The following is a 27,531-nucleotide window of genomic DNA, read 5'->3' on the forward strand; positions in this document are numbered from 1 at the left end:
TAATACTCACTGCAAAAATTTAGATTTATATTACAATCAAAATGATGCGAGAAAACAAAAGAAGTTACAAAAACTCCGAGTCTTCTCAAAGGAAAGGTAAATATCAAACATAACTTGGGCATTCTATGCAGCAACTTGAGTATATCCTACTTCCTACATAAGGCTTCTGTCTTGAAATGCCAATTGTTACAGATGTGGAACAAAAACCACCAGCATGCCAATGAATTCAAAAAAGTGAAATTTATGCCTCTGGAAACTTGGAGTCAAGATACTTGAAAATTGTGATGGATTGCATCATGTCACCATAACATTTGTGTACTAAGATTGCCTTAAATTTCTGAGTAGTTCTAGTATCTCTGCTTTCTTGAGCTTCGAGTAACCTTTCAAACCATAGGATTTCGCAATCTTTTTCAGCTCCCCGTGTTTGAGTTCGGTTAAATCACAGGACTTGTCTTCTGATAAACTTGGCAAAACCCTACAAACAGAACCATTCTCCGAAGCCGTAGGTGTTCCTTCCAAATCTCTCAATTTGCTACCATTTATTTTCAAGTCTACCAGTTTGAGTTCACTTGAAACATTTAGCTTGTCTTCTGATAAACATGGTGAATCGCTAACAAAAGAATCATTCTCAGCAGATGTGAGCATTTCTTCTGAATCTTGTAATATGTCTTCATCCTGCCCAGATGATTTTTTCTCAGAAAATGAAGATTTTGACTCTTTCATTCCAGGAACTGGACGGACATCTTGCTTGATTGCTACTGAAGGAATTGGAGATCTGCGAATAAAATTTGATGGAGGCCTTGACAAAAGAAATGCTTCAGACAAAGAATTGTCCATGACTTTTGATTTCTTTACATATTTTATATTTTGTGCCCCTCTTTTTGAATTGAATTTTCTCATAGGCACTTTTTCTTCCATTGAAGATTGTCTTCTATATTCCTTAGACACCTCAGTTCTCCCACTATTTTGACGCCATACACTTTTATTAGGGCTGTCACGATTTTTAATTTTAGAATTTGGAAAATGATTATAATGTCTTCTGCTTGCATCTTCCTTAAACTCCTCTTTAGGTTTCTCATTGTATTGATGCCATACACTTCTGGTAGGATGGTCACGGTTTTCAAATTTGGAATTTGAATTACAACTGTTCTCATTTTCTGGAGTTTTCTTTTCAAGAGGAGGTAGAAGCGCTATAAAGCGACCAAGGATACCATCAACACCGGATGATTTCTTTGGTGCAAGAGTGCCTCCATTCTTTGGAACTGACTTGTAAGTTCCCTTTCTATATGCTGTAGATGATCTCTCAATAGACGGGTAAACGCTTTTTTTGTGGTTCGCATTGTCAGTTTTTTCATCGACCTTATCAGAACCAAGCTTATCCCAAACCACATCAGAACCAACATTCTGCTCTCTTTTATTGCTAATGGAATTTCTTGTTTTTTCTGCAGAAATTGGAAGCAATGACTGCGTTTTGAAATTTGACGATGCTCTGAGTAGAAAAGTGTTTTTTGCTGATGTTATCTGTTCCACATGTGATGAGGAAGAGTTATTTGCTTTCCTTGCATTTTTTGGTTTATGAAATGCTCTTAAATTTCCTGATGGTTGAGATTCTCCAAAAGCAAACATGAGGTTCCCATCTGCAAGCTCTGCCAAGTTCAACAAGCTGCATCAAAAGCAATGCCTCAGTTGCTACTTGATTGCCCAAGAATAGCTACAAGATGCCTACTACAGTACAAAGCTATTTTTTCAATACTAAACATTAAGATAAAGCAATGCATGATGAACGAACATCCTAAAGCATGCGTTCAAAAATAGCAGTTTTTCAAAACAGATGCCATGCAAGCTTTAACTGCTATATTTTGTAGAATAAAAAAATTGAAGACAAGAAAATAAACCATAGTAGCAAGGTTTGAGATTTTCAACCCCACTTTGTTTCACAGAATTCCTCAGTCTACCTACAAGGTTAAAGATGTAAAAAAACTGCAACTCCAACTTCAAATGATCTCTTAGTATCGTGTCAACTTGCATAAAGACTTTGCTAATTTTATGCCTATTGCAGATGTTCTCCAAATGACCTCAAAATGTCTTTTACTAAGCTCTACAAAATCAACAACTGCTCCTACATGACTATCAATAAACACATCAATGAAGATAGGTGCAATGTATCCATGTAGCGAGATAAATGGTGTCATCCTGATGGACATGTAATAAGTGGTGTGATAGCAATGCTCTCCAAGATTCATCCATTTGACCCATGTTGTGTCTTGGCTTGTGGGTACCCTTCAGCCCACTAATTGTCTTCACTTGTCCATCCATCTAAGCATGGAAGTCAATACCAAGGTTGAGCTCAATGATTAGTACTAGGGTTGAGCCCAATGCCAGTCAAATGAAATACTCATGCCAAGTGGAGCTGAGGAAGCTATTATCCTTGTCACAAACAATGGTCTCGCACAAAACATGCATCCTCTAAAGAAACAAGTCAGCCGCCTATTGTGCTCTAAACTGGATAATGGCAAAAAAATGGCATATTTAGTAACCAATCCACTACAGTGAAAAATATGATCATTACCACCCACTATAAAAAAAGCCATGGATATACTTTTCCAGTTTTAACTAGGAATGGTGAAGTGTTGTAATAGATCTGCTGGGGAAGTGTGCTGGCCTTTTTTGTGTTGACAATAGCACATTCTGTAAAGTGACTAAGAACATCCTTCTTGAGGCCCTTCCAGCACACCTGTCTCAATGACTTATAAACTTTGTAGAAGGCCTTGGTGGATAGCTATCACTGCACCATGCAAAGTCCTCATTTATTTTGGACTCAAATATAAGGAGTATTATATTCTTATAAAGTGCCATCTACCAAAACATGCATATCATCCTTCACATTCACATCCAATACACCGACCAGCAGCAAAGCCATTCTTGGCATATTTGGACATGATAGAAGCCTCTTGAATAGAAGAAATTGGATGTATACAAGAAAGAGCAATAGCAACTACATTCTTCTTATGATTTACATGATGTTGAAATAATGAGCTCGAGCTCGCTTGCCCACTTAGGTTGCTAATCATATAAATCACATTGACGAAGCATATGCCAAAAACTAAGCATTTCTTGAACATAGCCAAAACATGTACAATGGCAAGCAGTTCATTTTCCTAACGCCCTTTTCGTAGTTTTGATTTTTTGCTCTCAAATGTTATAGCCTGACCCTTTTGCATTGAGATAGCTCCTCTTCCATCACTTAAAATATCATTATCTAAAAGACAAACAGATAGTGGTGATGAAACAGAAACGGTAAGAACAAAGCATGAGGGCATGACATGCTTGAATTTGTCAAAAGCTCTTTGGGCTCCATCACTCCTTATGAAGGCTCCTTCCTTTACCATTTCAATCAAGGGTGCATCCGTCTATGACAACTCTAATAAGTCTCCAAATGTAGCTACATGGACTTGAGAAGCCTCACAAAGGGGTTTAAGTAGGGGCTGACGATCCATACATAACCTGGATTTTTTGCCAATCCACTCGATGCCTTGAGTGGCACAACTGCCCAAGCATAGGATCTTCGTAACCTCAAATTTACACTTAGATTCTTTCAGAAAATAGACCCAATTATAGAAGTTATCAAGGAATATCCAAAGGTCTCAAGTGGTCCTCCCAACTTTTCTTATGGATCACATCATTGAAGAATACCAAAACAAATTTCCTCAACTAGGCACTAAATTCGCAGTCCATCCATAGCTGATTGGAAAGAGATTGGAGCATTAGTTAGTTTGAATAGCATGACCATGAACTCATAATATCCACAATGATATATAAAGATCATAGTGTGCATGTCCTCATTAAGCACATAGATCTAGTGATAACTACACCGCGACTCAGTTTTCAAATAATAAAGATCTCCATGCAACTTGTCAATAAGCTCATCAATCCTAGGAACAGGATACACGTTCTTGATTGTTTTCTTGTTCAAGGCTCAATAATATATGCACATCCTCATCATACCATTGTTCTTTACGAGCACTACTAATGAAGTGGATGAACATAGAACAAAGTTACCCAACATTAAAAACTACATTACAACCTTCTTTGTTTCCTTTTATATATTTGTGAATGCCGGTAGGGTGTAAACATGATGGACTTTGTAGTGCCTCTCCCATTTGACTTTTGTATGCCATCTTGATGGATGTGACCTTGATGATCATGCTTTCTGAATGTTCATGTTGAGACCGATGAGTGGTCTACACCCTTGGGGTGATTTCAGTTTGCTAGTGTATCAGTAGACTGATTATGCTTTCTCTGATTCATGAGACTTATGATGTATCTAATGGTTTCACTGAGGTGTGTGTCAGTGGTTACTTGGATTTGAATGGTATCACAATGTCATTCTGTGAGTACCCTTCAAATACGAACAGTTGTTGCATTATGTGATGCATTGGACTGTTGCACCCAATTGTGGTTCCTATAGTAGTGTTGACTCGTGTTTGATCATGTTGTTAGTGGTATTTTGACCATATTTGTATAATGGTGTTTTATGATGTTATCTAGTGTATTTTACATTTGAGGTTAAAAAGTTTGCTTCAAGATGACTGTCTGGGGTTGGTAAAATATTAGACCATATATACTCTTGAGTAATTCAGTTATTATTTCCATTGATATATGCTTAGAATAATCTGCGAATGATTTATCTATATTCGGGTTTGGGATTATGGATTATATTTGCATATGGAAGATGTTAATTTGGATTATAGATTATTGTGCCTCTATGTTGTGGATATTTGTCCTTTAATTTTAGTTGATATACTTACTCAAAGGACTAGGAGTGATTATTTAAATGCTTCAATTTAAATGAAATATCATGTAATTATATGTTGTTATACTGTACTGCACTATTGCTATGCGTGGATTTGGTGCTAGCATGAAGTGGGAACGGAGCCGTAGACACTTGCTTGTGAGATCTACAATAGTGGTTGGTTCTCCTTCACGTGATTGTGTCTATGAAAGATCCCTGATAAATGCCCTTGCTGATCTGCTGTAGTTTTTAAATTAATAAACTATATTTTCCTGTGATTTCTTTGATGGTCTTTGAGAATAGACAGAAGTTGCAGAAGGTTTTGTTTTTGTTTTGTGTTTTTTGATAGTTTTCACAATAGTAATGAATAATGAATAATAAACATGAGAGGAGACTGAAAATAAATAAGAACATAGAGCCAAATCAGAATTGCTATAAATCGTACCAAGCAGATTTCTGATTTATAAAGCCAAATAATAAATCCAATGCAGTTCGAAGGAGCTTACATCCAACAATGATGCCAAACTACTGCAAATGGCAGCTGTAAGACTGCAAGCAATCACGTCCCAGCTGAAAGAATCAATCCGTAACGCTGAAACCATAAATCTGCAACCTGAATCCACAATAAAGAATGGTGTACTCTATCCCTGATAGCAACGCACACTGTCTGAAGAATCCAATGCCAATAACCGCTGAGGGCTACGTCCCAGCCAATCTAAAACCTGGGGTTTGCGTCCTAGATGAAGAATTGCTCTCTCAGAGCCAATTCACAAAAACAAGTTTTTCAATATGCAAAAGATGATCTTAGAATGAAGCTTCCATCTCTTTATAATCCCCTCTCAATTGCAAATCGAACCCTAAGTGTCTCCAAGTGGTGTTGTGTAGTGAAAATGTTATAATTTCTTATTTTAAAGTAGTCATGTTACTAGAAAATGACATTTTTCCTCATAGATAGAATTCCATTCACTGAAATGCCCTGAGACCAAAGAGAAAGATTTAGAGAATTTTGAGACCTTTCCAACGAGCTATCACACCATAGGATGCACATCCAGATGAGGCCAAAAAACCCCTTATTACTCCAAAATGGCTAAAACTTAACCTTATTTAATTTATTTAATCACCAACTTAGGAAATATTTAAATATATTAAAATATTTCCCAAATGGTCCCAAAAGGCCCAAAATGACCAATCAAACATGAATCTGACCTTGTCACCTGTCTATGACTGATGCCGGACAAGATGTGTCAACTGGTAGTCCATCCCTAAAATCTAGGGATGCTCCTAAAAAGTAGGAGACAGCCCCAATCAACCAAAATTGAGTCCCAATGACTCCCCTGCTGTGTGCACCTCTGAGAGAACTGTCACTGTACTGGGAGTTCCTCCTAAAAAATAGGAGATGCACTCTAAGTCTCCAAAACGTTCGTCGAGGTCTCCAAATGCCTCCTAGACAACTCCTAGTCAATCCCTACAAATTAGGAATCCCTCCTAAATTGTAGGAAACTGTTGTCTACTGCTCCAAACTACTTGGGAAGCTCATGCATGACTCTCAAAGTCCCTAGGTTGGTTCCCTCTACACTCTGTTGGCCTATGGGAACCAGATAATAGACCAACCCTGCTAGAAATTTTGTCACTAAGGAAGGGCAAAAATTGGGGACATGATAGTCCTCCCTTCCCAAAGATTGCTTGTCCTCAAGCAATGTCAATCCAACTCCACAAACATCAGGCAAGTCCATACCATAACCAAGAATGATCCCAAGGTCCCAAGCCATCCTGGAAGGTTTGTAGTTCCATCTTCTAGAAACATTGTCCTGCACTGCACCCAAACAAGTAACCTCCTGAAAACCCGCTGAAGGAAGAGCAATCAAATACTGTACCAACTCTGTCAACTCCTCAATGAACTGCTCTCTGAAAGAACCAAACTGGAACACTAAAGACGGAAACTCTAGTAAGCCTACATTGGCTTCCACATCCTCAACTATTGAACTGCAAATCCAAGTGATTCCAGGATTCCAAATCTACCTCAAAAGGGAACCACCATGCTGACGCTTCGTCACTCTGATATAAATATTAGTGAACCACAAGTTGTAAAACAATTCATTAGGACCCTGAAGCACCAATGTATCAATGAGACTAGGGCTCGGATCCCAAACCAAAATACCAAATGTACTGAATGAGATGAAGAAGTATCTCAACCGCACTCCATGAAACATACATACAATGAAGCAAACCAGCAAGGTGTGAAAGTGAACTCCCATAAACCAGTATTCCAACCCACATGACCACCTAACAATGCTGCTATAATTCTGACCAGCAACTCGAATGATATCATAGACGTCATCATACTAATTCCAAACAACAAATGTCCCAAAGAAACACTCCTCAATGCCCTCATACTGAATCATGGATGTAGTAAATGCCAAGTCAAGTAGTAAATGATTCCAGCGTGGACAGCCACTAGTCCATAAGGAATCGAAGACTATGGAATCACCAATCAACAAGGATACCATTGCCATATCAATGGATGAAGATGACAAACTCGAAGATGAAGTATGTATGCCATCATGAGAAAAACCAAAGCATGTGTCATTTGTACCCAACATTGTAGGATTATCAATTCCTGAATCCCATATCGATCTGAGAAATGTTGCTCCACCCAACCACTGCGCTACTCTGATGTAAACATCTGTATACCAAAAGTGAAGTAACTCAACATGAATCCACTGAAGAAATGCCCAACACATGTTGATACCAAGATCCCAAATCTTTGCACTGACACATCCCTCCGGCATGTTGATACTCATTATGTTGTTGTTGTGAAACTGTACCTCATCTAACCAACTAAGAACTTCACTCCAAATGAAGCCACAATTACTACCAACAACCAATGCTGTTAGGAATTCACAAATGAGCCAATCATCGGCAAGGAAAGTTTGTTGAATACTTTTCCAAGTCCTCCAAACAGTTGCTGCAACTTTACCTATATTTCCACAAATTAGTGTGCCTTCATTAAAGGTTGTTAAGTAAATGTTTTGTTTAACCATGTAACCAACAAAGTCCCTTATATTCTGATCTTGAAAGCCCAATGTAATATTTAAAAAGTCTGAATCTTCAATCAAAAGGTACATCGCTGCCCTATCATATGGAAGAGGTGATAAACCCATTGATGAATGAGAGATGTTTCTAATTCTCAACAAAGACAAGCTCTTTGTGGCTGGTCCACTAGGTATGCAACTTAATATATCATCAACTCTTATTAGGGAAGGATCAACTTCACACTTGAACACCCCAACTTGAATGTAACCAACCCAAGGTTCAAAGTTTGACTCATGAGATGAAAGAGAATTGCTGCTCAAAGTCAGAAAATCAGAAGTATGTTCATACTTTTCCACAATGTTTTTGTGGTCTTCTCTTGCCTCTCCTTCCAAGGTAGGTGACTCCTCTAAAGGTGCTGGTCCATGGGGTGTGTTCAAACGAATATAACATGTCCCATTAACTGTCTTAGCTGCCCAAAATCTGATCCATACCTCTATCTCCATAACTGATATGTTTTCCATTACTAACAAACTCCAAGGTGTAGTATGCCAAACAAACCAAACATTATCAAAATGCAATATCTTCTTAGTAAGCAGCCTCTTAGTCTCCCTAATCATCTCTTTAAGACAAGATGCTTCATATGATCTTAACAATTTTCCTTCCATTGTAGATGATGCATGAATAACCAAATCAGAATCAATAATGTTCCATTCCACACAAATGAAAATAACACTTGTGGCTGGTCCATCAAGTGTGAAACTAATATCATCATTATTTGGAGCCTTTAAGGGGCTCTTTAAAAGAGGAACGTCATAAACTTCATGATGCAAACTAGACCAAACTGAGTTTCCTAAATCATAACTCTTTTACTCTTCACACATCTCAACATGCTCTTCTTGTGGACTTACCTCAAGAAGCTCTTCCCTTGTATACTCAACATCCTCACTTTCTTCCCTTGGAAGAAATAAAGATCTAATGTATGACTCTCTTTGTCTTCTTGCATTATCAAGCTGATTGCATCTTTCCTTGACCTCTTGTAAGTGTTGTCTTGCTTGGGCAGCAAGCATCTTGGCCTTCTTAGCTCTATGTGACCATCCATTGCACGTCTCTTGAGCCTTTTTCACATCTTCCAAGGTGGGGTAAACACAATCAAAACCTTTGTGGTTTGAATCCACAATATAAATCTCATGTGCAACACACTTAACTTGAGTACCATCATAGGAAGACTCAACAACCTCATTACCTTCATGTGAAATGGATGATACCACATGACTAGAGCTACTATTGCAAAAATTAGAATAGGGATCAGACCTTGGAGACATGCTTTCAGCATCCCTAATGGACTGATCCATGATTGTAATCTCTTCCATTTTGTGATCAACTTGATGAATCAATGGTGTGCTATGTGTCTCCTCCTGATCTAGAGTTATTTCTTCTTTAGGAATCCCACATGATGACTGATTTTTATTTTTCATAGGCTGCAACTCAAATGATAACACATCTTCATGTCTTTCTTCTGCATACCCTGCAAGTGACTGATCCATTATGGTGTTTTTATCATGAACATGGATAGGTTGACACAAATCTTCTTTCTCACATGAAAACATATCATCAACTATGGCATGGTATTCTTTTTTTGCAAGCTTAACCTTATGACAAATTTTTGGATGCATGTCAATGTAATCTTTGAAATGAAAGTTCTCCCTAACATATTGAGGAAGAGTATTATACTCCTCAAGTATGCTAATTACTTTCGTTTTCCTGTCTAGTGGCAATGGATCCTTTTTAGAAGAAGATGATGATCCACTAGCATGTCCAAATTTCCTTGTCATAGAATCATTGAACTGCTGCAATTGAAGCTTGAATTTTTGTTGTGACTGTTCCCATTCTTTCCACTGGGTTATATCTCTTAACAATTTTTCCATAATGAACTACCACGCTGACCAACTAAAACTAACATGCCAGAGCAAAAATCGACCCTGTACTGCTAATATGAATTATCAAAACCTTTTATCCAATACCCAGATGCCAAAATGAATTATCAAAACTTTTAAGCCAGTACACAAATGCTGAAATGAATTATCAAAACCTTTTATCCATTACCCAGATGCCAAAATGAATTATCAAAACTTTTTAGCCAGTACCCAGATGCTGAAATGAATTATCAAAACTTTTTATCCAATACCCAGATGCCAAAAACTGTTGTAACAATTTCTCACAAACCCTACAGGCTGGCAGGATGTAGGCTCTGATACCACTGAATGATCCCTAATAGATGCCCTTGCTGATCTGCTGTAGTTTTTAAATTAATAAACTATATTTTCCTGTGATTTCTTTGATGGTCTTTGAGAATAGACAAAAGTTGCAGAAGGTTTTGTTTTTGTTTTGTGTTTTTTGATAGTTTTCACAATAGTAATGAATAATGAATAATAAACATGAGAGGAGACTGAAAATAAATAAGAACATAGAGCCAAATCAGAATTGCTATAAATCGTACCAAGCAGATTTCTGATTTATAAAGCCAAATAATAAATCCAATGCAGTTCGAAGGAGCTTACATCCAACAATGATGCCAAACTACTACAAATGGCAGCTGAAAAAATCAATCTGTAACGCTGAAACCATAAATCTGCAACCTGAATCCACAATAAAGAATGGTGTACTCTATCCCTGATAGCAACGCACACTGTCTGAAGAATCCAATGCCAATAACTGCTGAGGGCTACGTCCTAGCCAATCTAAAACCTAGGGTTTGCGTCCCAGATGAAGAATTGCTCTCTCAGAGCCAATTCACAAAACAAGTTTTTCAATATGCAAAAGATGATCTTAGAATGAAGCTTCCATCTCCTTATAACCGCCTCTCAATTGCAAATCGAACCCTAAGTGTCTCCAAGTGGTGTTGTGTAGTGAAAATGTTATAATTTCTTATTTTAAAGTAGTCATGTTACTAGAAAATGACATTTTTCCTCATAGATAGAATTCCATTCACTGAAATGCCCTGAGACCAAAGAGAAAGATTTAGAGAATTTTGAGACCTTTCCAACGAGCTATCACACCATAGGATGCGCATCTAGATGAGGCCAAAAAAACCCCTTATTACTCCAAAATGGCTAAAACTTAACCTTATTTAATTTATTTAATCACCAACTTAGGAAATATTTAAATATATTAAAATATTTTCCAAATGGTCCCAAAAGGCCCAAAATGACCAATCAAACATGAATCTGACCTTGTCACCTGTCTATGACTGATGCCGGACAAGATATGTCAACTGGCAGTCCATTCCTAAAATCTAGGGATGCTCCTAAAAAGTAGGAGACAACCCCAATCAACCAAAATTGAGTCCCAATGACTCCCCTGCTGTGTGCACCTCTGAGAGAACTGTCACTGAACTGGGAGTTCCTCCTAAAAAATAGGAGATGCACTCTAAGTCTCCAAAACGTTCGTCGAGGTCTCCAAATGCCTCCTAGACAACTCCTAGTCAATCCCTACAAATTAGGAATCCCTCCTAAATTGTAGGAAACTGTTGTCTACTGCTCCAAACTACTTGGGAAGCTCATGCATGACTCTCAAAGTCCCTGGGTTGGTTCCCTCTACACTCTACTGGCCTATGGGAACCAGATAATAGACCAACCCTACTAGAAATGTTGTCACTAAGGAAGGGCAAAAATTGGGGACATGACAGTCTACTTGTGCTTTGGTTATTATATATTGAGCATCTACACTTGATGTTGCTTGTTTAGTGAACAAGTACCAAGGACATTCACCCTGAATCGGGATTTGAGTGTGTACCTATATCTCCGGCAGTGTGCACTAAGAGATTGACTTTGACATTTCATATTGGACCAATGTTGTCCCTGTATGGGCAATGTATCCATATATTTTTTATTATTAACCCTTAGGTAATTGGAAAATCCAAATTCATAATGCATTATGTGATTAGACCCGTGAGCATGTCTGTGCATTAGGGGTTGCACAATTGTTGTGAAAATTGTTAATTAAAATGTTGATTCAATTGATTTGGGGGATTTAATTTATTTTAATTATCGGCTAATTTGTCGTAGTTGAATTCCAAATGTCTGGAATTGTCTTATTTTATTTGGTAAAAGGGGCAAATAGATTATGAAGTGAATTAATAATCTATTTTATAAGTTGCTTTGTAGAAGTACTTGTATTATGCCAAGAAGTGGGTTTTATCCTCACTTCTTATTTTCATGTTTTGAGAATTGGAGGATTTTCCTCCAAAACCTCTTGGATAAAATCCTCTGATTGTTTGTTGCATTTTATCCAATTGTCAAATTTGTGCGTGGAGCAACTTGTTGGATTTGTGTCGAGATTGCTCGGCTTCCCTAAAGGTTTCATTTGATTTGGTGGAGGCTTTATTTACTTCCTCCTCTTCTTGGTTTTCACCATTCATGTGAGGTAGGGCCTTCTTGTTTATTTTGTTTTACACTGTTTAATGGCTTTCTTTTGATTGTCAAATGCTTGGGGGTTGATAACTAGTGTTCCCCTTTATTTTCATGCAATTCCATGACTAAGTTGGACGGGCATGATTTATTATATGTTTTCATGCTTGAAAATGAAAGTTTTGGTAATGTTATGCTGTCAGATTTTGTGTACCCGGAACTTGAATTTTATTGGATTTTTGGGATTTGGGGCATATTTAAAAGGTGGGCTTTCGATCTTTAGATTTCATCGAATTCCAATAAGTTTGGTTTTGGCTGTTTTTGGTGTCTCCTTGTTTTGTGTCACCCTGTATTCATTTGTCACATTGTTTGTTGTTAATTAGATTATGTGCTAGTAGCCTCAGTTACAAAGAGTAGAATCATGGAGTAGGATTGATTAGAGGACATTCTGAGGTATTTTATATCTCAATTCTGAAGTGTGCTTTTAATTGAAAATGTGGACTTCTAGTTCTCATCGGATTTTGCTTTATTTGTGTATTTGGGCATTGTATGTCCTCGTGTTCTAACGAGATGATTTGAGGATTCCATGGGAATTCATGCTCTCGACAAAGTGGTCGATTGAGATGTGTTTATAAGCTTCATTATGGCTTCCATTGGGGTGCTTTCATTGAATGTGTTTATACTTGTATCATTTGTTGCATTTTCTAAATCCAACCAATGCACTGGTTTTTATCATGATATTACGTGGAGTTGGTTGTGCCCACCAACAAACACGTTTGTGTAATGTATGGGCGGGGCTTGCGAAACCCAAATACCTGGAATTAGGACGGTTGAGAAATTGTTCATTTGAGGGTTGGGTTGGGAATTGGCATTACCTACAAGCACTTGTCGTGTGACGAGCATGGGTATGTAGGGTAGACGCATGGAGTGGCATCTAATGGGTACCCCACCCCAAAAATGGCCAACGAGGTAACATGAAGAGGTTCTAAACAAGTAATAACCAAATAATAAACATGGGATAATAAAACTTAATGCAAGATAAGAGAACACCTAGAAGATAGCCGAGCATCCCAAGGGAGCCAGTAAGATTGCGTGGTTCCTTTATGGTAGCCAATCTCCGGCATGAGCTGGTGCAAGGGCACAATATGAGGTCTCTAGTTGGAGTTGAGTTACCAAACCCGATATGAGGTCTCTAGTTGGAGTTGAGTTACCAAACCCGATATGAGGCCTCTCGAGGGAGTTGAGTTTGAAAGCAAAGAAGAGAATAAACAATAATAGATTTAAATTCAATATATTTGGATGAGCAATACATTGATTAGTGTTGGCTATATAAAGCCATTATTTTCCTTTATGTAAACTACCAAAATCTCTTTACCGGAGTAAAATATATGATTTATTTTATTAATCTAAAACTTACCCAATTAATTTAATATTCCAATGCTCCCCCCCCTTATTACATTAGTCCGAACAAGTATGGAAGTTGCAAGGGTTACAAACCTAACCTCTGGAGACTTTGATGAAGTGCCTTCACCAATTCTCCTCAATTCTTCTCCCTCGCTCAAGAAACACTGAACTGGTTGCATCAGTGGATCTCCTGACCATAAAACCTGAAGTTGTCTTCACAATATGAGTGTTCCCACCTCCCCTGCACAATGAAACACATTTCTTTTGAAGCTCCACATCTCCTAGTGTGTCTAACACCTCCTCCAGTGCTGCACATGAAATGCCTTTACTCTGAAGTCCACATCTCCAAGCATGTCTAATGCCTCCTCCAGTGTTGTGGAAACAATCACCATTGATATGTTTGCACATGAGACACCTTCCCTTTGAAAATCCACATCTCCTCCAAATGCATCTAATGCCTCCTCAAGTGCTCAACAAATATATTCAAATCCTGCCCCCCCTGCTCCTTGGAAGGACAATCATGCTGCCAAGCCCCCTCTTCTCTTAAGGGACACAAATAAGTCAAGCCCCCTCTTCTCTTCAAGGACAAATCTGCCAAGCACCTGCTTTACAAGGACACTAATAGTTGCTTCTTGTGCAATAATCATCTATGGGGGAGAAGCTAGATTGAGATGATGAAAATCTTCTTGTCTTTGTTGCCTTTAGACTCTTGTAAAGTCTTTACAATCTATCCATTTGATGACTTGTGTGAATCTTTTAAGACCCTATAATCTATCAATTGTATCATAGATGTACAATACAAATGACCATGTGCAATTTTTACAAGGAAAAAATTTAGGCCAACACACCTCTATTGTAGAGTTCAAGATCAACTTACCCTCTATTGCAGACACAACATATGCCTATAGCATACAATGATTTTTATATAGATATAACTTCAAAAACAAAATTCTTTGTAATCCTATTAACTTTTTTCGGTACATAACAAATAAGTTCTCCACCTTTTGAACCAACAAATATTGGAAAACGACAGTTTGATAATGCCTGATCCATAGATATTGTGTGAAGACACTGAAACTTAAGATGGTCTTTGAGTTGAATCAATCCCTTCAAACACTTTGCAGCACCAACGAAGTTAAGTGCCTTTGTCTTCAAATAGCTTTATGCCACCAATAGTGTTGTATCAAATATTGCACACCAAGAAATCATGTCAGTGGATGGCCAGACCGCAGAACCAAGCATAACAGCTACGAATATAAATCTCAACCAGTTCCCAAAACTCTCATGCAGGTTCAGGTTCATCTTTAAATTCAAAACGTTGCACAATGAATAATGTTCCGCAACATTAAAGTATTCAATTCAGCAACAAAACCTGATATCGGGTATTAATCTCCAATAAAACTTATGGTCAGTCTTGATATAGTCTGTCAATAAATTATTATGCTCCTCATATTTTTCTCGTGGTGTAGAAATACATAAGTTCTCCTCATGCCATAAATTAAGAGCCAATGAATGAGCCTTCACAGTTCACGTGAATTGTAAAATCTCAAGTGCCAAGAAATAAATTGTGCTAGGTAGAGAAACACTCAGTTCAAACCAAAAAATAGTATTAAATACTAATAAGAATCAGAGTCAAACTAATTTCACCATGATCAGCACGTAATATACTTATGCACCAAGAGTGTTATATGCCCAATCATTTTATATTTTCTGATATCTGCCAAGGAATTGAGCATGGGATCTACAGAAACAATGCTACAATATTCTGTCATCAGTTCAAGTTGTCAAAGAACAAATACTTTCACTATGACTCCCTCTTCTTAGTGAGCACTGCCACATAAACTCTCATTTAATCAACATGCTCTCAGGCACTGCTCTGATACCAAATGAAAGCAGAGAAGAGAATAAACAATAATAGATTTGCATTCAATATATTTGGATGATCGATACATTGATTAGTGTTGATTATATAAAGCCATTATTTTCCTTTAGAAAGACTATCAAAACCTCTTTACGGAAATGTAACTTCCCATTAGTTAAATATCTGATTTATTTTATTAATATAAGACTAACCCAATTAATTTATTTAATATTACAACACAGTTACCACATACAACTTGGGCAAGTATGAACCAAGCGGATTACACTCTACTAGAGTCCCCACATCGTTATCCTATAGCATGTCTGGCTAGTGACTTGATGTACTGCATTATATTCATGATCATATGTTTCATCTTGAGTTATGCGTCTTACACTGATTGGCATGAGTGATAACCTTGGATGTTTTGTCTTTTGTGACTATGGTTGGATCAGTATCTCCATGAGCACAGTGGGATGGGCCTACGGGTGCCACGTGGTTGGGAGGCATTGCTACCTATACCAGTTGACAGTCTTCTCTATCCTCTTGTCCTCTTGTTATTATTCATGTACCTGATGTATGTTCTTACTTGATGGTTTATGCAGATGTTGGATGTTACATTATGGTACTTGATGTTGCTGTTTTCATTACGATGTTAGATGGTTTAAATTCTTGTATGCTTGTGGTATTTATGCTTTTGGATGCAATCGAGTACCTTCACCCTCGATATTTGCTTTGCGGTACTCCCTGGTGTGGAGTTTGATGAATTTAACTTCAATTTTTATGTTTTCAGATTATGCCTGTAAAATCTCATACAAAAATGCATTTCATTGTCAGACTGATGCATCCACTCGTATGAGAAGGCATACTCTCATACAAGTCAGTATTGTCTCCTGCGACTCTAGCACTATCTCGTATGGTTCGTTGAGAATCCTTGTACAGCATCTAATTCAGGCTCGTGCGAGGATTAATCCTAAAGTGTCGTATCACAAATAGTGAGTATTTTCGTACGTTTTTTGAGGGTATAAATTGGATTTTTGGATACTCTTTTGGGTTCCACACCTTCCCAAGTCAGAACAGATCAGATATTGATCACTTTTGGCTACAGTTAGAAGATACCTTGTATTGTTAATGCATTCTAATGAGAAAAAAACATGTATGGTTAACCATCTAGGAATTTGTATTTGGGCTTTGAAAAGATTCCCATAACTTATGCAATTTTAGATAATGGAATGAACCTTGTATGTTAATCATCTAGATGGAAAAATGTAGGCCTATTAGAGGAATGATTGTCTTGGGAATCTTTGGTTGGTTGGTTAAGTCTTCCCCTTGCTATTGTTGATCAATGTATGTATGTAGTTATGCTTTATTTAAACAAAAAAAATATGTTAATAATATTGATTCTTGTTTCCAAGGATTCCCGGGTGGGGCATTGCAAACTTAGAGCCCAACTTCAAATCTATGATGAGTTGAAAACACAAATTGGAGCCATTCCAAGGATCTCAGTTAGCTTCATATCTGCAATTGATTTGTCTGAGACATTTTGTGAAAATAATAGATTTCCATCGAGTAAAAGGTAACAATGCCAAGGATAGGGCTCACCACTTCTCCCCATTGAATTTCCCTCTCATTGTGGTAAGTCTTGTTCTTTATTTATTTATACTTTGGAAAATGAATCAAACTTAACAAGGATAACCGCCAAAAGATAGCATAGTGAATAATATTCAAGAAAATAATATACTACCATCATAGAGAGATACCTTAATTCAAATATGATCCTTACATTAACTAATGCCTATAACTATTCTAGTGGTGAAACTTCTCATATATAAAAACCACACCTTCTTTACTTTGTGACAGATGCATCAAAATAATAGTTTTATCGCATTATCTACGCTTCCACTAAGCTTCTCACGCACTTCCAACTTCTACCATAATACTTCTCATCAAACTTGCGTAGAAAAAATGAAGAATCCCTCCAAAATCTTATGCCTTCACTACAAACATTTTATCACTAAAGCATTCAAAAATGGGACCTGGATGATTAGTGACAACAAAATGTTATTATAAGGACATGCCTATGTAAATTCCCATGCTTCTCTTAAGAAAACTTCACATACACTCTGGAATACATCCAAGATTGTTAACAAATGCCAAGCAAATTCTGATCCTTTGACAATCGTGTGCAAAGATTTACTTGTGACGTTATGCAAGTGGATTGGATCAACACCACGTGATATCACAAAGCAGAGCCAAATGACATAAATCAGATACAACAATAGCAACAAATAGATGTGGCAGTCAGAAAATACAATCTATTTCATGCAGTTTACTCTGCATGGCTGGAGCAATCTTCCTTCAACTCCATTTTTATGACTTTACCTACACAATTGGACACCTTAAAACATATACTGGAGGAAAATGAATGTTGTCATTTAATGCTCTATTTCTAAATGCCTCCTTCAAAGCTTGGAAGCAGCACCATTCTCAACCATTGTCACTAGCTCTTCAATTTACTTCATGGCACGAAAGATAAACTTTAGAGCAACATCAACAAAGAGATACAACAATCAGAAAATACAATCCATCTCATGCGATTTACTCTGCATGGCTGTAGCAATCTTTCTTTCAAACTCTATTTCTAACAATTTGAAACAAAAGAACACCATGTACCTACACTAATAACGCCTTCTTAAAACATACGCCAAAGGAAAATGAACATTGTCATTCAATACTCTAGTTCTAATGCCCCATTGCAAGCTTGGAAGCTGCCCCATTCTCAACCATCGTCACTAGCTCTTCCATTTGCTTCATGCCATGAAAGATAACTTTACAGTGACATATTACAGGCACATGGATAAAGTGACACTTTGATACCATATGATGGAAAAAAGGTAAAAGGAGAGAGCAGAGGAAAATGTATTACTATTTATACAAGGGAGAGAGCAGTTATCACTTAGGAAATGCACAAGCGCACAACTAACTGATAACTGCACTTACCAATGTAATATGCCAACAACATTGAAGACTAGGGACAATGATCACAAGTAATTGGGTAACATTTTAAAAATAGTCTGCTCCTCCAAAAAGTTTGAAGAACACCAAAAGCTCGGAAATCTATTCCAAAAGCATCAAAGGATATATTCATCTCAGGAATCTAGTACACTTCGTAAGCAATGGGTTGCCTTCACAAACCTTGATGGTCCAAACTTTGGCACAACATAAGAAAAGGAGGATAGACTAGTAATGGCACAGAAAAGCCCTATTACATGGTGGAAATGGCATGGATCAGATGCAGAACAATTAGATGCTTGTGATCCGTCTTCTCTCACAGATTGTTAGTTCCTCTGCTGCAAAGAGCAATTGGTATACGTATAGCTTTTCCACTCCATGAAGAAGAATAGGCTTACCTCTAAATGAGCGAACAAGTTAGTGGTTGTGCATAGTGTTCTAATACTTGCGAATCGTAAGACTCCAGAGTATCAACAAACTCCAACTTTACAGTTGATATTAATCCAAAGGATGCCACCGAAGTTGATGAGGATGACACATTGCCTCATTTGCTTGGCATTTCATTGGATGATGCATCCCTTGAGGCTCAAGATGACTGTGATAGTGACATCAATATGGATAATTCAGGGAAGTTGTCACACTATCTTTGTTTTCATTTTGACTTTGATGTCTTTGACTTGGAGTGTTTGTCTTGACATTATATGATCATTGATAGACTATACCTAATACTATAGACGTTTAAGTCTTCTTTTCAATTTTTTCATTTTGTTGAAACTTGAAACTTGAAACTTGCAGCCTTATGTTATGAGTATATGATGTTTTCATTCTCTCATTTGATGTCATCCTATGTTCCTAATCGTATTCTTAGATGATGCTTCAAATTGATGGTATGTACTATTATGATTCAATTTTATGCTAATTGCTATGCTCTATGATGAATCATGATTTGATGAATGAATTTAATAATTTTAAACTATGCCGTTGTGATCAATGTGAAATTGATGAATGCATATGAAAATTCAGATTTATATATGTGTGTGTATAGTTGTCCCCTACTCCAGCCAAAAAAAATGTCTTGGATACCCATTTCCTATCCCCCCATCCCAGAAACATGGGGTAGCATAGGTTTCTCTATACTTCCATCAACTACGTCTTAATTTTGAACAACCATTTAGATGAAACAACCGATTTAATTTTTGGTCTTGGAATAATGTCCCACACATCATTTTTTAAGATGGATTGATACTCCTCCATTGTGGCTCTTTCCATACTTGTTGATTTGAAGCTTCTTCAAAACAGGAAGGTTCAAATGTTATAATGTGGCTCACCAAAGCTACATAACCAGCATATTTATGAGGTCTTTTAGTCTCTCTGAAAGTGCCAGGAGAGGTTGCATATTGTTCAGCTTCTTCCATACTGTTTTTGGTCCACAAAGCTATTTTCTTGTTGGCTGAAGTATTACTGGGACCTGCTGAAGTATCAATAAGATATATTGGATTAACTGGATCAGCTAAATCCTCCAAATCTGTACTCTCCCTCTGAATCTCTGAAGGTGGATCTGAATCAGCCAAATCTATATCCTAAGGATGCTCAAAGTCTTCTCTATCAGATTCTGTGTTAGATTCTTCTGATTTCTTACAAGCTACATCTTCATCAAAAGAAACATCCCAGCTAATTTCAATTTTTTTTGACTTGGACTATAGATATTATATGCTTTTGAGGAATCACTATAACCAGCAAATATGCCTTTCCTTCCTGAAGATTTCAACTTTGCTATTTTCTCCTTTGGAATGTGAATATAGACAAGGCAACCAAAGAATTTGAAATAATTGATATCTGGTTTAATACCTGAGAAAGACTCTTTTGGAGTCATCTTATCTAGTATCCAATGAGGACTACAGTTCTGAATATGAACTATCATCTTGCAAGCCTCAGCCCATTAGAAAGTTTGAAGGCTTTGATCATGATTCATACTCTTTGTTGCCTGAACAATTGTTTTGTTCTTTCTTTCAAATACACCATTTTGTTGAGGATTATAAGGGATACAGAACTCCATCTTAATCCCAACTTCAACACAAAAGTTAAGAAAGATACAAGACACAATTCTCCTCCATTATCATACCTTAAAATCTTAATCTCCTTGTTAGATAAATTTTCAACAAGTGCTTTAAACACTTTGAAGCGGGGCAGCACTTCATTGGATTCTTTAGACTTAAAAAGTAAATCCAGCACTTAAAAGAAAAAATATCTATGAAGGGAACATAATATCAAAAGCCACTAAGAGAAGCAACTGACATAGGACCACATAAACCAGAATGAATTTACTCTAGAATATGTTTTTCTCTACTTTCACAACTATGAAAGTGCTCTTAATGTTCTTACCTAGAGTGTATCCCTTGCAAACTCCATGATTTTGGTTCAGCTTTGGAAGATCAACCACAACCTTTTCCATGGAAGATAAAGTTCTGAAATTAAGATGACTAAACCTCTTGTGCCACAATTCACTTGAATTTTGAGTAGCATGTGCCAAAGCTTGAATCGGACGGGCTGAAAGATTGTAAAGGTTGTTACTACGAACTCCAATGTCACGAGTTGATTAAATGTTGAAGTTCTTCCATGCAAGAACATTTTCATCAGAAAAGGTAACATGATAGCCTTTGTCTTCTACTGCCGATATAGAAATGAGATTCTTTTTCATGTTGAGAACAAAAAGAATAGCAATCAAGTGTAGAGGAATTGCAGAATCTAGCTGAAAAGGAGTATAACCAACACCCTTCACTGAATAACTTGCATCATCACCAATAATGACTTGAAGATGTGAAGCATTTTCTTTCAAGTAGAAGAGGTGTTCTCAGTAACCAGTAATATGATGACATGCTCCACTGTCAATCAAGCACAAATCACTGTTTGTAGAAACATTGCTCTGAGAGTGCAGAAATAAACAAGAATCCCTCAGAATTTTCACTTGACTCCTTTTGAGGAGAATAATTTTCTACATTTGTAGCAACAGCTTGAGGCTTTGGCCTGGAGGTACAATCTCTAGCAAGTTGCCCATATTTGTCACATTTGAAGCACTGGATCCTACAAAGGTAGCCTTAAGTCCAGAGCTAACTCAAAGTTCTTATCTCTAAATCTTTTGAAGTTTCGTTTCTTCTCATTTCATTTAGAAGTGTGGGCTGCAAGTACATGATCGTCTTCACAATGACATTTACATCCATTTCCTCGAGCTTCTAATTTGCATTCTTAACAAGAATGAGGAAGTCCATTCATTGCAAGCGTAACTAGACCCTTATCAGCAAATGATTCACCAATTGCACTAAGTTGATCCTTTAACTCTGTGATTTTCTTAGAGTATACAATTACAGATTCACCAATTGCACTAAGGTGATCCTTTAACTCTGTGATTTTGATAAAGTATGCAGGGCCAGAGCTCTACTTATATTGTTGAACTCATACAATCTCTTGAGAGTTTGAAACATTTCCTTGGCTGATTTCAGTTTTGAGATAATGGGAATCAAATGATCTGTTACTGAATCAATCATAATCTTCTTAGCCATAACCTCTTTTTTCCATTAAGTCTTTCAGCTTCCTTAGATGGCTCTACAACATCAGAGTTGACATAATCTAGAAGGTAATTCTCTTCAAGCGCAATAAGGACTCTAGGTTTCCATATAGAGAAATTCAAAGAATCATCAAGTCTGTCTTCAACTTTCAAACAATTCACCATTTTCACTTCCTGAAAAGAATTGAAGGAGAAACAAGAAAATAACAGTAAACTAGAAACTTCTGGTTTTGGATAGAACTTCTTAGACCCAGTCTGATACCGTGTTAAATTTTGAACCAGAGATGACATAAGCAGAAATATGAAATGCAAAAACTTTGAAAGCTAAATGACACCAAGGATTTCTATCCTCGGAAAGACCCTCCTCACCGAGGGAACCAACCCAGCCGACCAAAAATAGATACATTATTAAGTTTCTCAAAACACATCACAAGTTCTCTACCTCTTTCAAAGTCTTCAATACTCGATAGTCTCACAATGATCCGAGTTCATGTGTAACACGAGGACTTGCACCCCCCTCCCAAGCCTTGAAGTACCCATCCCTAAGACGTCCCCACACCAGGTACTTGAGTACCCAAGTACCCTCACCTCGGCCATTGTGCAACCATGTCGCCACTAGGATGGGTACTTGAATTTCTACTTGAATTTCGATTTTGTAATGTTACTATTGGGTATATAATATATTTACTATGTTAAATGTTCAATGGTTCTAGTTCATGTTGCAATTGCGCTATGTTCAAGTGTTCTAATTTGGTATGTTCTACTGAAACATCATTTCATAACTAGCATTTCATGTTCTATATGTATATTGTACAACACCCTCCCCGTCCTCCCCTTGCTGTCGTCCCCTGGCCATCCCCTTGTCATCCCAAAAATGAGTCCCATTTTCCCCCTATCCCGGAAACTCGTCCCGACGCACCCCAGTACCGGTGTTACACTGTTTAAAATAAGAGTATCACTACAGGTAGCTCACAATACACCAAACACAAATATCTTTGAGTGCAATGTATACATACACACAAAAAGAATATAGATAGAACAATATTGTCGTTCATTCCCAGAGCATGGACAGTATGATCATAATATTAAAAATTTCATAGTGCCCGAAAGATAGGCACAATACAACACTGAAATTTATTCGCAGTGCTCAGAAGATAAGCACAATACAATACTATAACTTTTAGTTACATAAAAATTCTCAACTGCAAGATGTCTCCGAATATACACACGGAACCAATAGAAGTAATTCTCTCTTATGATAATTGTGCATACAATCAACAACGAACTCACATGATAATGCTATGATGAAGTTACCAAATCGAACAGTCTCCTCATTGAACTGATAAAACTTCTGAAGCCAATGACTGATGCCAAAATAGGAGTCACTCTTGAATCAATAACTGATATAATAACATTCACGCTCATAAAGAAGGAAAATCAATTCCTTAAGGAAATTTACGACAACAATAAAACAAAGGGATATGTGGTTACAGAGTCAACAAAAGTCCAATTAAAATGCCAACTCATATGAAAGGAACCACCGCACATAATGAAGAGGCATACCAGAGGAGAGGAAGGACCTGTACGAACCCATAGATAAGGCAGAACACTAGAAATAGCCAAACAAACATAAGTAAGAAGTAATATGAACATGATAGACAGTTCATAAAAAATCTTTGTTCAGAGGAGATAATCACTGCAAGACATCGATGCATTTTCCAAAATAATACAAGCACCGTCAGGAACAGAAGACCCAATAATCCACACAAGAAATAATAGATGAAAATCTGAGAACTCATGACAGTCATATTGGGTAAGAAGATCTTTGTCGCATCTACTCTTATTCAACAAATAGATCTGACATGTCCGCATCCCACAGAGTTTTTCCATCTCTATCCATGGTTCACAAGCTGAAATTGAAATGATATGAAAGAAAGAACAATGTAACACACCAATATAGAAACAAACTAAACCATTACAATACCCTTAGAGTTGAAATTTATTTATAAAATTTGTTAGAATATAGCAATAGATTAATAATAATAAAAACCTATTGGATTACATCAATATAAAAATATTGTGGATCTAATTTGAACTTAAACACATGAAGGATGATATCTCCCAAATCGAAACTAAATCTCCCGACAAATCAGTCTACTAATAGAAAAGATAATGCTTTGGGCCAAATGCAACTCTTGGATGAGATTCCCTCCAAGCAACACAAGTATCCCACCCTCTAATATTGTAATCCAAGGGATTTCATCCATGAATGGGTAGATGGGTGTTGTCTACTGTAGCCACCCTCTATAGGTCTGAAATATGTGAAATAAGCATAGAATGAATCCTCTCTAGGTTCAGTGACCTTTTTATGACTGACGTGCTCCCAATCATAGGTGCCTCGCATAAGTGACATTACAAATTGATAAAAATTATTTCTTTTAATAGGCATAAGTGCCTCGCATAAGACCACCTAGCAAACAAGTACCACATAGCATGGCACTACTGCAATAAGATTAAATTGTCCAAGTTATCAATAAACCTCGATCACCCAACAATAAATCAATCATGGCTTCCGAATCACTTGCCAAAAAGACCTAAAATAAAGAATTATGAAATGTTGATTCAAACTCAAAAGGACAGGCTCCACGACAGGTTCCTATCCATGGTAGCCTTCCAAAAGCCACTAAGAAATAAGAAAATAAAATTCCAATGTAACACATAACAAACATGTATACTTGCAAATCTCTACAGATATGAACAATGCAATCAACAAAGAGATTTTCTTAGGGCGAATTCCCCATGAGAAAATTTATGGCGAGTGTCCAGCCTCCAACAGACTTCCTAAAACTTAAAAAATGCTCTTAAAATAAAGAAAATGATTCAAAATTCATATAAATACCAGAGCAAATGAACGAAATCAATATTAAACAAACAATCCCTTACCCACCAAGAAGTATAAAAATGGACTCATGGGATACCGCATATCTCAAGGGGATTTCTAATGAATGGTTCATAAGGCACAAAACTTGGTGAAGGTTTTGTAAATGGGGTTGCAAGCTTTGGGTTTAACCATGGACGAAACTCCGTAGTTAAGCGCGCTCAGGCTGGAGTAGTACTAGGATGGGTGACCTCCCGAGAAGTCCCGGTGCTTCACCCCTATGAGCATCACCTAGATTCAATGAGTGCTTAGTGTTCCATTTATTCTCATGAGAGATTGATTCATGTTGAATTACTAATCATGAAACATGGGTCAATGAGTTTGACTCAAAATCACACAATTAAATCTTGATAGCAGTATCACAGTTTGACTTGCTGTGGAAATTATCTCCTACTTATCAATTGATGAGCTTAAGGGGCTTTCTAATGAATGGTTCATAAGGCACAAAACTTGGTGAAGGTTTTGCAAATAGGGTTGCAAGCTTTGGGTTTAACCATGGAGGAAACTTCGTAATTAAGCGCGCTCAGGCTAGAGTAGTATTGGGATGGGTGACCTCTCGGGAAGTCCCGGTGATTCACCCCTGTGAGAATCACCTAGATCCAATGAGTGTTAAGTGTTCCATTTATTCTCATGAGAGATTGATTCATGTTGAATCACTACTCATGAAACATGGGTCAATGAGTTTGACTCAAAATCACACAGTTAAATCCTGATAGCAGTATCACAATTTGACTTGCTATCACTACTCATGAAACATGGGTCAATGAGTTTGACTCAAAATCACACGTTAAATCCTGATAGCAGTATCACAATTTGACTTGCTATGGAAATTATCTCCTACTTATCAATTGATGAGCTTAATGGGCTTTCTAATGAATGGTTCATAAGGCACAAAACCTAGTGAAGGTTTTGCAAATGGGGTTGCAAGCTTTGGGTTTAACCATGGAGGAAACTCCGTAGTTAAGCGCGCTCAGGCTAGAGTTGTATTGGGATGGGTGACCTCCCGAGAAGTCTTAGTGCTTCACCCCTATGAGCATCACCTAGATCCAATGAGTGCTAAGTGTTCCATTTATTCCCATGAGAGACTAATTCATGTTGAATCATTACTCATGAAACATGGATCAATGAGTTTGACTCAAAATCACACAGTTAAATCCTAATAGCAGTATCACAATTTGACTTGCTGTGGAAATTATCTCTTATTTATCAATTGATGAGCTTAAGGGATTTTCTAATTAATGGTTCATAAGGCACAAAACTTGGTGAAGGTTTTGCAAATGGGGTTGCAAGCGTTGGGTTTAACCATGGAGGAAACTCCGTAGTTAAGTGCGCTCAAGCTGGAATAGTACTGGGATGAGTGACCTCCCGAGAAGTCCCGGTGCTTCACCCCTGTGAGCATCACCTAGATCCAATGAGTGCTAAGTGTTCCATTTATTCTCATGAGAGATTGATTCATGTTGAATCACTACTCATGAAACATAGGTCAATGAGTTTGCCTCAAAATCACACACTTAAATCCTGATAGCAGTATCACAATTTAACTTGCTGTGGAAATTATCTCCTACTTATCAATGAGCGAAAAGGTGGTACAAAAAGCACAGTATTTTACCATATGTTTGGATTCCTAAACTTTATGAGTTATTTAATCGTCACCAAGCTGTTACTAACAAGTGTTAAGGGTAGATGAGTTTGACTCAAAATCACACAGTTAAATCCTGATAGCAGTATCACAATTTGACTTGCTGTGGAAATTATCTCCTACTTATCAATGAGCGAAAAGGTGTTTTAACAAACACAGTATTTTACCATATGTTTGGATTCCTAAACTTTACGAGTTATTTAATCGTCGCCAAGCTGTTACTAACAAGTGTTAAGGGCAGATGTGTCAGCATTTCCTTAGAGTACCAGGAGGAGATTGGTCTTGGAGAACATAAACAAGAAGAAAAGAGAAAAATCATAACTAAAAGTGTCTAGAGTTGCATAACTGTTCTAGAATCTTCTGAAAATCCTGGATAACAATTACAAAAGCATTTCTGTCAACTAAAGTTGGTTATTAGTTTTGCTCACCTCGAAAAGACTCGCTAGTGCGCTCTGGTTTGGAAATATTCCTAACTCGAGTTAAACCATGTGAGAAGCCGCTCCAAACTGATGGCATTCCAGGGCTGTAACCCGCCTGATGACTGGCTACAGAAATCAACAACATCACTTAGTTTGCGAATCCAGACACTGATATCCCCAAACTCGAGGATAACTGGTCCGTCTCCGAGTTGTATTTTCAAAAATCTTATATAATCCTGAATCAAAAGGTTGCTAGCCTAAGAAAAAAATGTTACTATCAGTAGCAGATAAGGCCCAAATCTGACGGTCCACCTTATCTGTCAAGTAGATTTTTCATGTTTAATTTATTGGATTACGAAAGAAAAACTAGATTAGAGAGTTGCTGCCCGCGGCAAACCAAACGAACCCAACACAGCGAAGATTACAAAAAGATCAGGGAAGAAGTTGAAGGGTGAGTCCAATTAAGCT

General features: G+C 37.3%; 1 protein-coding gene across 3 annotated transcripts; it reads right to left on the reverse strand.

The window, feature by feature from the left end:
• On the reverse strand, positions 1-27,531 carry LOC149556619 (uncharacterized). Of its 3 annotated transcripts, none has more exons than XM_089831033.1 (2): positions 27,073-27,531; positions 1-1,646 (listed from the first exon to the last, which is right to left on the reverse strand). In XM_089831033.1, the coding sequence occupies exons 1-2, from the start codon at positions 27,206-27,208 to the stop codon at positions 319-321; spliced, it is 1,464 nt and encodes a 487-aa protein (XP_089687159.1). In that variant the 5' UTR covers positions 27,209-27,531; the 3' UTR covers positions 1-318. The 3 variants fall into 3 exon arrangements, with proteins under 3 accessions (XP_089687159.1, XP_089687160.1, XP_089687161.1); XM_089831034.1 differs by having other exon boundaries at positions 1-1,663; positions 27,073-27,529; XM_089831035.1 differs by lacking the exon at positions 27,073-27,531 and adding an exon at positions 23,358-23,412 and having other exon boundaries at positions 1-1,663.

Source organism: Cupressus sempervirens, chromosome 5 (genome assembly GCF_028749045.1).
Source record: "Cupressus sempervirens isolate cs-2001-9-10 chromosome 5, ASM2874904v1, whole genome shotgun sequence".
Taxonomy (NCBI): Eukaryota; Viridiplantae; Streptophyta; class Pinopsida; order Cupressales; family Cupressaceae; genus Cupressus; species Cupressus sempervirens.